This window comes from Geotrypetes seraphini, chromosome 3 (genome assembly GCF_902459505.1).
Source record: "Geotrypetes seraphini chromosome 3, aGeoSer1.1, whole genome shotgun sequence".
NCBI classification, from domain to species: Eukaryota; Metazoa; Chordata; class Amphibia; order Gymnophiona; family Dermophiidae; genus Geotrypetes; species Geotrypetes seraphini.
In genome coordinates this window covers 308,766,823-308,782,999 of record NC_047086.1, presented here as the reverse complement: position 1 = coordinate 308,782,999, position 16,177 = coordinate 308,766,823, and the positions used below count along the sequence as shown (strand labels likewise).

General features: G+C 42.9%; 1 protein-coding gene across 3 annotated transcripts in view; it reads left to right on the top strand.

The window, feature by feature from the left end:
* MACROD2 (mono-ADP ribosylhydrolase 2) overlaps positions 1-16,177 on the top strand; it is a 1,978,548-nt gene that overhangs the window by 1,066,008 nt on the left and 896,363 nt on the right. For all 3 annotated transcript variants that reach the window (XM_033936388.1, XM_033936386.1, XM_033936387.1), the window contains one exon: positions 11,327-11,448. In XM_033936388.1, coding sequence (XP_033792279.1) covers positions 11,327-11,448 — 122 coding nt within the window. The remainder of the gene's footprint in view (positions 1-11,326; positions 11,449-16,177) is intronic.

The window sequence follows — 16,177 nt, the reverse complement described above, 5'->3', positions numbered from 1 at the left end:
CCCCCCCCATTCTGTAACAGATTGCCTAAAGTTAGGCAGCATTTGCACACGTAAGTTATAGAATAATAACAGTTACGTAGTCATTCACTCGACAATAGCCTATATATGTGGAGGGGCATAATCGAAAGGGACGTCTAAGTCGTGTACGTCCAGCTCACAAGTCATCCAAAGTAAAAAACAGCTTAAGACACATTTTCGAAAGATACGTCCAACTTTTTTTTCATTTCAAAAATCGTCTAATTATACATCCTGCCGATCTGATCATCCAAGACGATAAATCGTCCATCTTTATACCACATTTCCGTCCAACTTTTCATCCAAATCCAAAACGCCTAGAACAAGCCCTGTTGGACGTGGGAGGGGTCTGTAAAGTGATGGACTGCACACCAAGACATGCCATCTAAATAGTGGGGTACCTTACAGGACACTGCTGTGAACTTCACAAAAAGGGTGCCATGTCTTCTCCTCACTACAGCTCCCTTATAGGTCATGATGAGCCTCCCCAAACCACCTCCATAATCCCCTAGAAACACTTATCTACCACACCAATAGCCCTTATGGCTGCAGGAGCCACTTATATGCCACTACAAAAGGTTTTTGGGGGTGTATAGGGCAGTGCACATGTTTAAGTATCAATGCAGTGATTACAGGGGCTTATGGGCATGGGTCCTCCTTTCCATGAATCCCTAACCCACCCCAAGTCGACTTAAGCTGCCTCTGGGCTGGACGACTAGGCTTTCGTATGCCAGGCAGCCAGGTGATGATGGTCTGGAGGCTGAATTTTAAAGTTGTGATTAAAATTTTTATGGGGGTGGGGGGGGGTCGTTGATCACTGGAGTAGTATGTGGGGGTCTGTTTTATGTGTTTGCAGTGCTTATCTGGTGACTTTAGGTGGGTTTTTGTGACTTAGACCATGTTTTACATGGTCTAAGTCACAACGTCCAAATTCTGTCGATTGTGGGCTGTATAACTTTCGGTTATACATGCTGTATGACTAAGTCTAAGCTGGCCCAACTCCCGCCCACAACACGCCTCCCGAAATGCCCCGTTTAGCTTTGGTCGTTCAGCGGCACTATGAAGGCCTAGGTAATTTAGAAATACATCCAAAACCTGGTTTTATTATCGGCGCTTGGACGTTTTTGAGAAATGTTCGTCCAAGTGCCGACTTAGGCCAGTTTTTGGACGTTTTTCTCTTTCGATTATGAGCCCCTTAGCGTGCAACTGACTTAGAGCATAAATTCAAAGGGGCATACATAGAGGGAGGAGCACAGGCAGGCCATGAATATGTCTCCAACTTCTGGAAGTAACTTAAACAATAGGGCACATGCCATATTTAGGTGCATGCATTTAGGTCTGATATTGATATTTCGTGAGTAGGTGTACTTAAGTGTAGGTATGTAACTGCCGATTTAGGCTAGTATTCCATAATGGAAACTATGTATGTAATTACCATTATAGAATAGCCTTACAACCTGCATAAACTGGAAGCCCAGTTATAGAATTGCCCCTTAACCCCTAAAAATTGTGGCACACACCCAATTTGTAATTTGTGCATGTAATTTAATTGAGTGAACAACCAATTTGTGCCAATTGGGCGCTAACAATCAATTATCGGTGTCAATTTGTAACAGTTTGGATTTGCGCTTGCATCTTGCATCTTAACTGTTCTGTTAAGAGACATGTGCAAATCTTATAGCATATACCTGAAAAGGAGGCATGGCCATGGAAGGGGCATGGGTGGGGCCAGACGCGTTCACTAAAGAGGCATGCAGTATTACAGAATTTGGGGTATCCATGCCTAATTTATGCGCAAGGGTTTACACTAGGTTTCAATTGGTATAAATCCTCACAACCAGAAGATGGGCATGGATCTTATCAGTACGCACTATTCTATAATGGTGTCTAACTCAGAGCACCATTTATCGAATACCGCTTGGCACTCAAATTTGAGGGCCATTTTCTAAAGCTAGTCCTAAGTGTTTAACATATGTTAACACATTAATGAATGTGCTACCTCCTCCTGCCCCAGTAAGAAAATAGAACTGTACTCTTTGTCTTTCATTTATTTGAAAACTCAGTAGATTGGAGTTTCACAGAACAGTTTTACGCAATTCATTGCAACATGCACTATTTGTAAGTTATATTAATGTCTTTCATTTATTCTGTCCTAGAGTAATGCATTTCTCAATTTTCAGTTCTCGAAGAAATCATTATTTTTTGGGACTGGAATCATTTGTCAAGATAAGAAAATGGCAATAGTAGGAAAGTGAATACTTTTGCACTGATCCACTTAATAAAAGAGACAAGAAAAAGCGAGACTCAGCGACTCTACAGTTCTACTTGAGGTGGAACTTTTGCAATTCATTTTTTTCAAGACTTTGCAAAACTGTATTTGAACTTTTAAGGAAATGTGTATATAGCTTTCCTTTTTACCATGCAGTAACAAACATATTTTCAATCTTTATATCTTGTCTACATATATATATATATAAAATGTATGGCCATATTTCACCATACAGAATAGGAACAGGCTGTTTTGCCATGGCAGACTAAACATCAGTTAACAGCTACTACACATCCTGTACTTTATTATCTGGTATGATAAGAAAATATTTACTTAATGATCATTTCCTATTTTCAGTTAATTATAAATTTGAACAGTTAAGGAAAAAAAGGTTGAAACAGAAATGGTTGAGTTAGTTCAAAAAAAATGTAGCAGAATTAGAAAATGTTCAAAGACCAAAATGATAAAGGGGATGGAACTCCTTTCGTATATGGAAAGGCTATACACGTCTCCTTCCATATTCGCGGTTTCGGCACTTGATGTTTCACATATTCTCTATTTCTCGTCGGCTGACTCTGCCCCCCCCCCAAATACATCATGATTAAAGTTCCTTTCCTTTTCCTGTACTGTAAAAAAAAGTTTAACGTTTACCAACATGGAAGCCTCAGTTACCACAGTTAGGGGTCCTTTTACTAAGGCGCGCTAACCGATTTAGCACGCGCTAAATGCTAACACGTCAATAGAATATAATGGGTGCCTTAACATTTAGCGTGTGCTAAATCGGTTAGCACCTTAGTAAAAGGACCCCTTAGTTTGCGAGTTTGCTGGTACAAATAAGGAAAATATTTACGAGTACCTGATTACTATTCAATATATCGTAAACCATTTTGGGTGAATCTCTTCATGAAAAGGAGGTTAAGAAATCCCAATAAATTAATAATGTCCTACAGACTCAGGCCCTCTTTTGCTAAAGTGTGCTATGCTTTTTAGTGCACTCTAACCACACACTAAACGCTAACGTGTGCATGTTAGTCTATGGATGTGTTAGCATTTAGCGCACACGTAGATTTAGTGTGCGCTAAATGCGTGCTAAAATGTGTGGAGGGGCATAAATGAAAGGGACGTCTAAATCCGTTTACGTCCATCTCGCAAGTCGTCCAAAGTTAAAAAGAGCCTAAGACACATTTTCTAAAGATACGCACAAATTTTTTTAACTTTCGAAAATCGTCTAATTATATGTCCTGCCGATCTGATCGTCCAAGCCGCTAAATCGTCCATCTTTATACCACATTTCCGTCCAACTTTCTGTCAAGTCCAAAACACCTAGAACAAGCCCTGTTGGATGTGTGAGGGGGCTGCAAAGTGATGGATTGCACACCCAGACATGCCACCTAAATAGTGGGGTACCTTACAGGGCACTGCTGTGAACTTCACAAAAAGGGTGCCATGGCTTCTCCTCACTACAGCTCCCTTATAGGTCATGGTGAGCCCCCAAAACCACCTCCAGAATCCCCTAGCTCTTATGGCTGCAGGAGCCACTTATATACCAGTAAAAAAGGGTTTTGGGGGTGTATAGGGGAGTGCACATGTTTAAGTATCAATGCAGTGATTACAGGGGCTTATGGGCATGAGTCCTCCTCTCTATGAGTCTCTAACCCACCCACAAAACGACTTAAGTTGCCTCTTGGCTAGACAACTAGGCGTTCCTATGCCAGGTGGCCAGATGATGATGGTCTGGAGACTGAAATTTAAAGTTGTGAATAAAATTTTTATGGGGGTGGGGGGGAGGTTGGTGATCACTGGGGTAGTGTGTGGGGGTCTGTGTTATGTGTTTGCAGTGCTTATCTGGTGAGTTTAGGTGGGTTTTTGTGACTTAGACCATGTTTTACATGGTCTAAGTCACAACATCCAAGTTCCGTCTAGGCTCTGTTGTTAAACTTTCGTTATACATGCTGTACGACTAAGTCTAAGCTGGCCCACGTCCCGCCCAACTCCCGCTCTTGAAACGCCCCGTTTAACTTTGGACGTTGAGCGGCACTATGAAGGCCTAGGTCGTTTTTAAATACGTCCAAAACCCGTTTTTATTATCAGCGCTTGGACGTTTTTGAGAAATGTTCGTCCAAGTGCCGACTTAGGCCAGTTTTTGGATGTTTTTCTCTTTTGATTATGAGCCCCATAGCGCACCTTAGTAAAACAGGGGGTAAGTTTAGATCCCCTGCTTAAGAAGATTGTTATAGCAGTTACATTTTTTTTTCTTTTTAATTTTATTCTTTGTTCTCTGCTTTTCCTCATCTCTTAGGACTCCTTTTACTAAAGTGTGCTAATGATTAGCATGCTCTAAATCATTGTTCTTCAACCTTTTTACACCTATGGACTGGCGGAAATAAAATAATTATTTTGTGGACTGGCGGTTGAAGAACACTGGTGTAGTCTCAAATGCCACTACTAAACTACCATAGGAAACAAGAATGTATAACTTTTCCTATTAGGAGGCTACAAATAATTATAAAAAAAAGAAAAAGCAATTTTCCAAACACGCCACAAATGGCATAAAATTCAGCAGATTTTGAGTAAAATCCAAGTACTCATTGGTCACAAGAAAATTAAATGTTGTTTTGATCAGATGTTGATCATTTTGGGATTAGAAATAAAGTACAAGTTTTCCACTTTTTGGGAACTTTTTGCATTAGTCTTTCATTACTAAAATAGTAGTCCTTTTAAAGACTCACTGAATGCTTGACAAACCTTAAAAAGAATTGTCAAGAATGTTTTTTTAAGAAATAAAAGAACAGAGAGGACCCCCACCCCGAGTACTAAATACAATATATAACTTCAGGAGAACATCGTCCCGTGCTGTTTTCGTAACTGCCAATCAGTGCTGCCGCTGGACCGGTCTGTTCACACTGCTCTAAATGCTAAGAAACCCATTTTATTCCTATGGGCTTCCTAGCATTTAGCACATACTAAATCCATTAGCGTACCTTAATAAAAGGAGCCTTTGGGGAAAATTCTATAAACACCGCTTTAACTTAGGCGCCTAAGTTAAACACTATTTAAATAAAATTCAAAGTGCCTACCGATGCCTAAACAAATGCCGAAAGTGACATTAGGTGTCAGTAGGCGCCTCTGGAGATACAATTCATGTCAAAGGTAGGCACAGAAAATGTAGGCCTAGAAAACCTTGGCCTACATTTCCGCCACCTATTTTTGCCGTGATTTTCTAAACGGCACAGTCGCATGATTGATACATGATTGTCGACTGCGTTTAAGGCGGATGCCGACGATGGCACAATTTAGAATCTAGCAGTTACCCCCTCTTCTATGAAACCGCGCTAGCGTTTTTTAGCGCAGAGAGCCGTGCTGAATGGCCCACGCTGTTCCCGACACTCATAGGAACTCAATGAGCATCGGGAGCAGCTTGGGTCATTCTGCGCAGTTCTCTGCACTAAAAACCGTTAGCGCAGTTTCGTAGAAGAAGAGGTTAGTGTTTTCTTGTTTTAACAGATATAAGATTAAAGTGCCATTAAATAAACATTTATTTTCTTTCAGTTCTAAAAGCTACTCCATGTCTGGGTAGCTGGAACAATGAGAAAAAAAAGCTGAGAGCCTTAATAGTTTTTCACAATTCATAGTGCTTCGTCAAGTACTTTCTTATATATTTCAATCTCTCTCAGAGTTTTCTTTTTATCTCCTGCCTTTTCTATACATTTCTGTTCCCTTTAATTTCTCATTGTCCGTCTCCCATGCTAACTTAGTTTTTCCTTTTCTCTTTCCTGCTAACATTTGTCCATTCTTCTCTTCAACCATCTGAATTTTCTACTCTTCTGCCTGTGACCCCCCTGGATATTTTTTCTTCTCCCCTTCCCTTCTTCCATCCCTCATTGTATCTTCTGCAGCCACTGCTACTGATCTTAGTACCATCACAATAGCTAGTGCTGATCAGCCCTGATGTTGAGTCTCTCTACCTTTAGAAGGTCAGAACTGCAGTGATAAGGGTACTGGTACTTGTGTGTTAAATGGAAGTACGTATTATTGGAACAGCATGACTCTGATTTACCAGCCAAACTGAGTGCCCTGATGGCTCAGCTTCAGAAATATGTAAGGAGAGTGGCGGCAGCTGCAGAAGGGTTGATGGTGAGAATAGGAGTAAACACATAAAATAGGAAGAGAAAACAATTAGTGATAATTGTAAGGTTTAGGGGAAGAAAGTGGGGCAAGAATGACAGCATTAGGCAAAGTGCTATTGTCAGGAAGAAGTATAGGATGGGAATAACTAGGGGTGCACAGTCAAAAAAATGTCCAGCTTGTTTTTTCAAAGTTCTTTTCTAATTTTTGGTGGTGGTGGTTTTCAATGTATTTTATTCAAGTTAGACCTTTTTAATTTGTGCAAACTACATGCATGTTAAAATGTGGGTTTGAGTGGCTGAGGCATAGTTAACATGAACTCTGTTCGCAATTTTCGGGGCACACGATGCAGAAAAGGGTTTTATATAGAAGCTAACCCTATGCAAAATTGTGACTTAGACACCAGCACATGGCATATGAAAATCAGTCATAAAAAGGCTTTTAGCTATTCCTCTCCAATGCAGAGAACTGTGCAGAAGACTTTCAGGAGGTGTAGAAGGGTTAGCTTGCTCTTCAGCAGTAGTCTGACAGGATTTAATGCCCTATTTGCTCTTCTAATGCCGGCCCTACAGGATACACTGTGCAGGGTCAGGCGCTGCCAATTTTGAAGTTGGTGTCCTGAATCTATCAAAGATATGTGATGAGGTTATGGGGGTGGTGGCTAGGAGGGGTCATTGGGGGTCAGGGTCTACTAAAATACTAGGAAATCTTTTGGGGTGTTGGTGCGGATCAGAAGTTGTCTCTTGGGTCAGCAGGTGGGAGATACACTAGACTACCAATAATTTGTTATGGGTTGGTTTTTTTTTTGGGAGGGGGGTGTTCAGGGTCATCTCAGAGAAGTAGGGGGAGTCAGGGTTTCAGGGGGTTCCTTTATGGGGTCATGTGTGGAGGATAGGGAGATCAGAGATGTGGAGGGTCTTCTCTGGAGTCTGTAAATTGGGGGGATCAAGATATTCAGAGATTAGGAGAGTCCAATCAACTACCAGAGATTTTGTGGGAGCAGTGGAAATGATATAGAAGAAAGCAGCGGCTTTTATTTTAATCTGTTTCTGTCTGTTAGTGTGTGAGCCGATCAGTACCCAGACACTGACAGAAAGGACAAAAATTTGCTCTTCACCGTATTAAATTGCTACCTACTATCGTGGAATATGAGCTGTTAGTACGGATGGCGCACACTTTTTATTGTGACAGGTCATTGCATGCTATTTGCTTATTACACAGAAGAAGTAAAAATTGTTTGTCAGTTTGCAATAGAATGTTTGCTCTAAGCCGTCAGGGCGCGGATCTAAAGCAAATTTTATGTATCGGCCCCTAAGTAGGCTGTTTGCCATTAATTGTGCACTGAAAGGAAAATTCTGCATTAAAAGCCACAGTCCCTGAATCACTGCAAATGGTGTACTTTGTGATATATAACTGAATTAATTGCCTAATGTAGACACTAAGATGCAACCTGTCACTATCTTTGCCAGGTGCCCGCTTTTTCATTTTGGGAAGAAATTAAAATTAGTACTGGCTCCTATTATACAGCTTTAGTTTATTCACAGCTTGATTGGCAAGGGAAATTAGCCAGTCTGTACCAGCATGTCACTTCAGAAAACCACCTTTCCTGGTTCAAATGATTCTCATCTTGGTTTTTTTCAGATTTTGTAAGAAAGTAGAAAGAAAGAACAAGGCAATGCAGAAAGCTACAGATCTGTTAGCTTGACATGAGTAATAAGCAGGGTAGTAGAAATGCTACCGAAATAAAGATCAGTGCAGTACCTCTTATGCCTCTGATTTCATAAGGGAGAGCGGTTGCTTAACAAATAGATGAATTATTTGATAAGCTGACTAGAGTAGTAAATGGGGAAAGCTGGGGGTTGGGAAGGAGGCCAGAGGAAGTAGGGGGTTGCAATAGATATGACCTATCTGGATTTCAGTAGAGCTTCTGACCAGTGGTGTAGCTAGGATGAAATGGGCACTGGGCAGAAAAATTAAAACGAGCTCCTTATAACACCATCTCTCCCAAAGTAGTGAGAACTTAGGGGGGAAGGGAATACCTGGGGGGGGGGAGGGGAACCCCTTTAGAGCTGCATTAAAAAACCCTGTCTGTTATCTGCCCTCTCACTGCCCTATCTTCTTACTATATTTGACATATATCCTCTGTGTGTCCCTAATTTAGTCCAGCATCTCCTCTGTTTTCTTTGCCTATGCTCCCTCCATGACCAGCAGCTGTTCTGTGTCCCCATTCCTCCCCATATCCAGTTTCTCCTCCCTCCCTCTCTCTCTCTCTCTGTCTCTTTCCTTTCCACTTTATTCCTTACCCTGGGGTCCAGCATATTTCCCTCCCCCGCTTAGCAGGCCAGGTATTTTTCCATGCACCTTCCCCATGTGTCTGGCATCTCTTACTTCTCTCCTCCCCTGTGAGTCTGGTATCTTTACAGCAAGTAAGCCTCTGGAAGGCCCAACTTTTCTACTGCCATGTCCTGCTCACAGGACGTGACATCCATGGGCATAGTAAGGGGGCAAGGGGTATTCTGCCCCAAGTGCCAACTTGGTGGGGGCGATGGCACCTCTGCACCACCCCTCCCCCCATGCCATGCTCACACCCTCACTTTCCCCCCACCTCCCTTCCTCCCATCTCTTTAAATCGTCACCAGCGTAAGCAACTTTTACAATCTGCTGTTACACCGGCCTGGCTCCCCTCTGAAATCATTTCCGGGTGACAGGGCCAGGAAGTGACATCAGAGGGAAAGCTAATGCTGGTGCAAGCAGCAGGCTGGAGAAATTGCTCGCACTGGTGAAGATTTAAAGAAGTACAGGGGGAAGGGAGGGCATAAGTGGGGGGTGGGGAAGGAGCGGGGGGGCAGAGAGCATGGGGGGACACCACCACCCTGTGCGCCTTCTACTCTTGCTACACCACTGGTTACATCAGAGGAGATAGGTGGCCAATAGGGTAAAATAAAGGATCCTTACTAGTTCTGGCACAAACAATGTAGGTGGTGGGAACTTAAAGGTCAAAGACTTGGGGGACCGCTGCGGGAGCGGACTGCTGGGCAAGATGGACCCCTGGTCTGACCCGGCAAAGGCAATGCTTATATTCTTATGGATCCCATCACTTATATAGTTTGTGGAAACATTAGATAGGGAAGTATGCCAAACCCTCATGTAAACTTGGACAGCACCCAAACCTGAATCCCCTGCCCAAACCCCCTCCCCCCAAGGCTCAGGCCCCTCACCACTATTTCTACCCCAACCCTCCCATACCTTTCAGTTGAATGTCTGGCCAGAGGGATGCTCATACCCTCCAGCTGGCCGGCCTGCTACTCCAAAATGGCAGCCTTCCCCTTCCCAGTGCATTCTGGGATGTACCGGGACGGGGCCTAAAGCTCTGATTGGCTCAGATGCCTAAGGAACCTGGGCCTACCAGAGTCTTAGGCCACTCCCATTGCATCCCAGGATGCACTGAAAAGAGGCCTAAGAATGAAGTAGAGGTAGGCTTAAGTTTGGCTTAGCCACTCAGTGACTAAAAGCAGAACAGGAGAGATAAAAAAATAACCAGGTTTACTCTATTAATTTATGCATAATTTTAGAATGCTGTACAACACACTAAATTACATTTTGGGGCAGATTTTGAACTGGTGCTATGATTGCTTTATTTATCTAACTTCATCCAGATATTGAGCATTGCTATATATATATGTGTGCTCAATATCCTGATACTGTGGTTCCTGCACTAGCACTATCCATTTAGTAAAGGAATGCTGTTCAGTATGCCTAAATCAAATCTATAACTTAATGGGGATAGCAGCCGAATAGTGCTGCTTTCTTTTTGACTCATCCTTGTTCCACCCTCCTCCTCCTCGCACTTATATGGACTCCATTGGGCCATGCAGATTTGATAGTATATTTGGTCAGATACTTCACATTTAAGTTTTGAACATGTAGACAATGAAGGTGCACTACATCTGGTTGCCAGTGAGCATATAACTTCACTTGAATGTTGACCCGTTTCAGTTTTTTTCTGGTTTCTTTACCTTTCTTTTGCCACTATTTTTGTTATATGCTTTGAATGTGTTCTAATTTAATGGTAAGAAATGGGACTATATTTCAAAATTTTTTCCATAGAGTAATAGTTGATTAAATGCAAAAGCCTCAGTCCCACCACTCCATCGCTGTTAGGATTCTGAACCGCGGGAATAAATTACGTAGTGACTTTCATCATTGGCTCTTGTGCATTTACCAATAGTCCAATACTAATATCTCTAGTTTTTTATATATATTTAAATATTCATTTTCTATTTTTCTTCAGCTGTTTTATCATATATAATGTGCACTTATCTCTGCATTGGCCAACATCTGGGAGCCAGACCCGACATGTTTCGCGCCGTTGCGCTTTATCAAGGGTCTCCTTTTAAAGCTTACATTTGGAGTCGGATGAATGCAGCCACCTCGGGAGACCCTTGATAAAGCGCAACGGCGCGAAACATGTCGGGTCTGGCTCCCAGATGTTGGCCAATGCAGAGATAAGTGCACATTATATATGATAAAACAGCTGAAGAAAAATAGAAAATGAATATTTAAATATATATAAAAAACTAGAGATATTAGTATTGGACTATTGGTAAATGCACAAGAGCCAATGATGAAAGTCACCACGTAATTTCTTCGCGCGGTTCAGAATCCTAACAGTGGTGGAGTGGTGGGACTGAGGCTTTTGCATTTAATCAACTATTACTCTATGGAAAAAATTTTGGTATTTAGTCCCATTTCTTACCATTAAATCATAACAGTATATGGACGGATATTAAGGTTGGAATAATACAACTAACATAGCCATTATTCAAGTGCTGAATGTGTTCTAAGCATACATTTCATTAAAAAATGCATAATAATACAAAATAATGCAACTCTCTCTTATACTCTGTTTTACTTTAGATGTCATTCATACTGTGGGACCTATAGCAAGAGGCCATATTGATGAAACAACTAGAGATGATCTCGCAAGTTGTTACAAGTCTTCCTTGAAACTGGCAAAAGAAAATAATGTCCGATCGATCGTAAGTAGCAACACATATTGCTTGCTTTCTGATGAAAATGGCAAATTCAGTGATTTGCTGCGCTGATCTGTTGCTGTTTATGTTGTCAGTTGTTATTTGCATAGCTCTATCAGGTCATCATCCTTGACATCTGTTCATGTTTTTGGTCAATAATTATTACTTTCACCAACTTCCTTCTTCCTGCATCCCTACAACCTCATTCGCTGTAGTGTATTTTACTTTTCCGGTAAAGCAGATATAACCACTTAAATTTAGTGTTTTAATTTAGCAATAAAATGGAGTTTGATATCAAGATTGGAAGGATGATTTTTAACTCATGGTCCCTTTAAAGTTGATAGTTGTATTTTAAAGTCAAAATTGTGGATTTTACAATAGTTTTACAATAGTTGTGCAGTAGCAGAGGATAAGATTAATACTGTAATTGACTTTTTGTTGTATATTCCAGTATTTGTTATGGCAGAACGTATAGGACCAGTTTTAATGTCAATTAAGAGTGTAACAAGCTTACTGGTTTCGTATTCATTTATTTTCCTGCATTTTATTAAAAGTATCTAGGTATCATCGTAGACAATACGATGAAACCTTCTGCCCAATGTGCTGCAACAGCCAAAAAAGTAAACAAGATGCTAGGCATTATTTTAAAAAAGGGATGGTTAATAAGACTAAAGATATTATAATGCCTCTGTATCACTCCATGGTGCGACCTCAACTGGAGTATTGCGTTCATTTCTGGTCTCCTTATCTCAGAAAAGATAGTGGCACTAGATGATAAAGGGGATGGGACTCATATGGGGAAAGACTAAAAAGGTTAGGGCTCTTCAGCATGGAAAAGAGAAGGCTGAGGGGAGATATGATTGAAGTCTACAAAATCCTGAGTGGAGTAGAAGAGGTACAAGTGGATCGATTTTTCACTTCGTCAAAAATTACAAAGACTAGGGGACACTTGATGAAACTACAGGGAAATACAGTGGTACCTCGGTTTACGAGTGCACCGGTTTGCGAGTGTTTTGCAAGACGAGCAAAACATTTGCAAAATCGGTGCCTCGGAAACCGAGCATGGCTCGATTTACGAGCACCCCCCCGCAATCCGGCACCCACCCTGCCTCGAACCGGCACCCCCCCGCCACGATCCGACCCCCCCGACACGATTGGGCACCCCCCGCCACGATCCGACCCCCCTGACACGATTGGGCACCCCCCCGCCACGATCCGACCCCCCCCCCAACACAATTGGGCACACCCCCGCCGCTTCTTACCCTCATCTGGGCACTCTTGAAGATCGGCCTTCGTCTGCTGGGCCTTGAGCATCTGAGCATGCTCAAGGCCTGCGAGTTCACGTTCTGAACGTGAACGTGAACTCGCAGGCCTTGAGCATGCTCAGATGCTCAAGGCCCAGCAGACGAGTAGGCCGATCAAGAGTGCCCAGATGAGGGTAAGAAGCGGCGGGGGGAGTGTGCCCAATTGTGTCGGAGGGGGCGGGGGGTGCCCAATCGTGGCGGGGGGGGTCGGATCGTGGCAGGGGGGTGCCGGTTCGAGGCAGGGGGGGTGCCGGATCGCAGGGGGGGGGGGTGCTGGATCGCAGGGGGGACCTTCGAGGGGAGCAATGCCGGTTCTCGGGGGGGGAACGCATCAAAGCGAGTTTCCATTATTTCCTATGGGGAAACTCGCTTTGATAAACAAGCATTTTGGATTACGAGCATGCTCCTGGAATGGATTATGCTCGTAATCCAAGGTACCACTGTACTTTTAAAACCAATAGGGGGAAATATTTTTTCATTTAGAGAATAGTTAAGATCTGGAACGTTTTGCCAGAGGTTGTGGTAAAAGCGGATAGTGTAGCTGGTTTTAAGAAAGGTCTGGATAAATTCCTGGAGGAAAAGTCCATAGTCTGTTATTAAGACATGGGGGAAGTCTCTGTAGAAGGTGCTCAAAGACAAAGAGAAGCTAGAGGGGTCGAGGGTTTCAGACACTTGGGGTCTGACTAAAAGGTATCGTGAAGGGACAAGCCCCTAGAGCAAATCATGCTAAGTACCGGAAGACCTTTTAATGCTAGTGTGCTATTCAGAAGGTGGAGCCTTATACAGCTCCCTTATCCGTAATCCTGTCATTCTTTTAGAACAGTCTTGAAAAGGGCCTGGCAGTCAGTTCTCTCAAAGTACAGGTGGCGAATCTCTTGTATTTTCAAGCTCGAATGGAGAAAGGATCCTTAGCTTCCCATCCTGACATAACCAGATTCCTAAGGGAAGTGTTGTGGCTGCATCCTCCTATAAGACAACCATTTTCTAAGTGGAGTCTTAATCTTGTTCTACGAGCCCTCTGTAAGGCCCTGTATGAACCCTTACAGAACGTGTCACTGATGGATCTTACAGTCAAGATAGTTTTCCTAATGGCTATCGCCTTAGTGAGAAGTGTCTTGGAGCTTCAGGCTCTATCATGCAGGGAGCCTTTCCTTAGATTTAACGAGGTGGGTATGTATCTATGCACTAAGCTCTCTACCAAAAGTGGTCTTGGCCCTCCATGTAAATCAGCAAGTTCATCTTCTGGCGTTCCATGCCACAGGCATAAAGAAAAAGACTAAGTTTTGACTTTACTAGATGTGAAGAGAGCTCTCCATTATCTCTGCAGGTCATCTTTTTGTGTTAACTATAACATAATATAACATAAAAATATATTTCTATATCGCAAATACCTTACGGTTCTATGTGGTGTACACAAAATAGAAAACTGAACATTATCAACGAATTACATTTAAGTTACATTTAAATTACATTTATAATGCCATTTAATAGTATACAGATATTTAGAAAATAGATAAGATTTCAAAAGCTTTCTAAAATGCAAATAAGTCTTTAGACATTCTAACCAATGGTCCAAATTCAGCATCCCAATATGCAGCTTGATTAGATAGTTGCCAATTTATAAATCTTGTTTGAGTACAATCTTAGCAGACGAGGAAATTCTGCCTCAAAGGTATCCATTTACAGATGGATTAGAAAGGATATTTCATCTGCGTATATTGGCTGTAGTAAGCAATCGCCGATCTTTGAAAATGGGTTCACGGAAGTTTCGCCCCCCACATTTCGCCCCCAGCAATTCGCCCCTCACATTTCGCAACCGCACATTTCGCCCCCCGGATGTTTCGCCCCCACACATTTCGCCCCCACACATTTCGCCCCCCGGATGTTTCGCCCCCACACATTTCGCCCCCACACATTTCGCCCCCACATTTCGCCCCCCCCACATTTCGCCCCCACATTTCGCCCCCACACATTTCGCCCCCATCTCGGAGCGCAAATCCTTACCTCGGAGCGCAAATCAGTCCAGCTACTGTTGTGAGCGCGAGAGAAGCCAAGGGGGATCGAGGCTTCTGGAGAGATGCAATCAACTGCAGCATTAGACAGCTGTATTAGAGAAGGGTGGGATGTGTGTGCTGAACACGGCTACTTTCCCCTCCCCCCATACACGCCAGTGATTATCCAAGCAGGAGCACCTGGCCAAAGCGAGACAGCGTCCCGCGAGAGCTGTGCGCGAGCGAAGCCTAGGGGGGGTAGGTCAGTCCAGCTACTGTTGTGAGCGCGAGAGAAGCCAAGGGGGGGTAGGGAGTCAAAGTCTGGGGATGAAGGGGGATCGCGCACTTGGGCCAGAGCGAGACAGCGGAAAGGGAACATGAGCTGTGCGCGAGCGAAGCCAAGGGGGGGTAGGTCAGTCCAGCTACTGTTGTGAGCGCGAGAGAAGCCAAGGGGGGGTAGGGAGTCGAAGTCTGGGGATGAAGGGGGATCGGGGCTTGGGCCGAAAGGGAACATGAGCTGTGCGCGAGCGAAGCCAAGGGGGGGTAGGTCAGTCCAGCTACTGTTGTGAGCGCGAGAGAAGCCAAGGGGGGGTAGGGAGTCGAAGTTTGGGGATGAAGGGGGATCGGGGCTTGGGCCAGAGCTCCGTGCTATGTGTGTCATGCACACATGGAACGTTAAACATTGTGTGGCAAGCATGGCATGAGGGATTGTAGCAAGGCAGGAAACTAACTGCAACAACTCCAAATCTAGCCTCAAAACCTTTCTCTTTAAAGATCTATACCTAGGTTTAATTGCTCATGAGACTCAGGCAATGGCCACATATCAGACATTCCATTTCTCCCTCTTCTTTTCACCATGCCCCTTTCTTTTTATGCAATGTGTCCCAACCATTTTCCCCTTTTAGCGTGTTTTGTCTTTAATACCATGCAGTCTGTCTTTTTACTACCCCATTTTTACTTATATTTTAAATTTTGTACAATGTAAACCTCTTTGGTAATTAACGCAGTATATCAAAGCTAAATAAACTTGAAATTTGTATACATTTTGGCTTCTTTTATGCACCATGAAGAATATGCGCTCCCTGTGAAGAGTGCACACCATTTGCAGAGAGCATATATTGGGCATGACCTGGATTGGCCACTGTTGGAAACAAGAGGCTGGGCTAAAACAGGATTTTTCTGAATTTGAGAGGACCAAAATACATAATTAACTTTTTTTGCTTCATTTTATCATGTTAAAATGGTGATTTGTTTCAAAAATCGAAAATTTGGTGGAGATGTCTCCTTTATCCCCAGAGCGAAGTCATTGATTTCTGTGATGTTTATGATTTAATTTTTTTAATTTTTTACTGTGCTAAACAAAACAGTCAAATAACATTCAAATAACAAGTAAAATGAAATACAGTGATAAAGTGAACAAAAACTAACCTGTCAAATGAA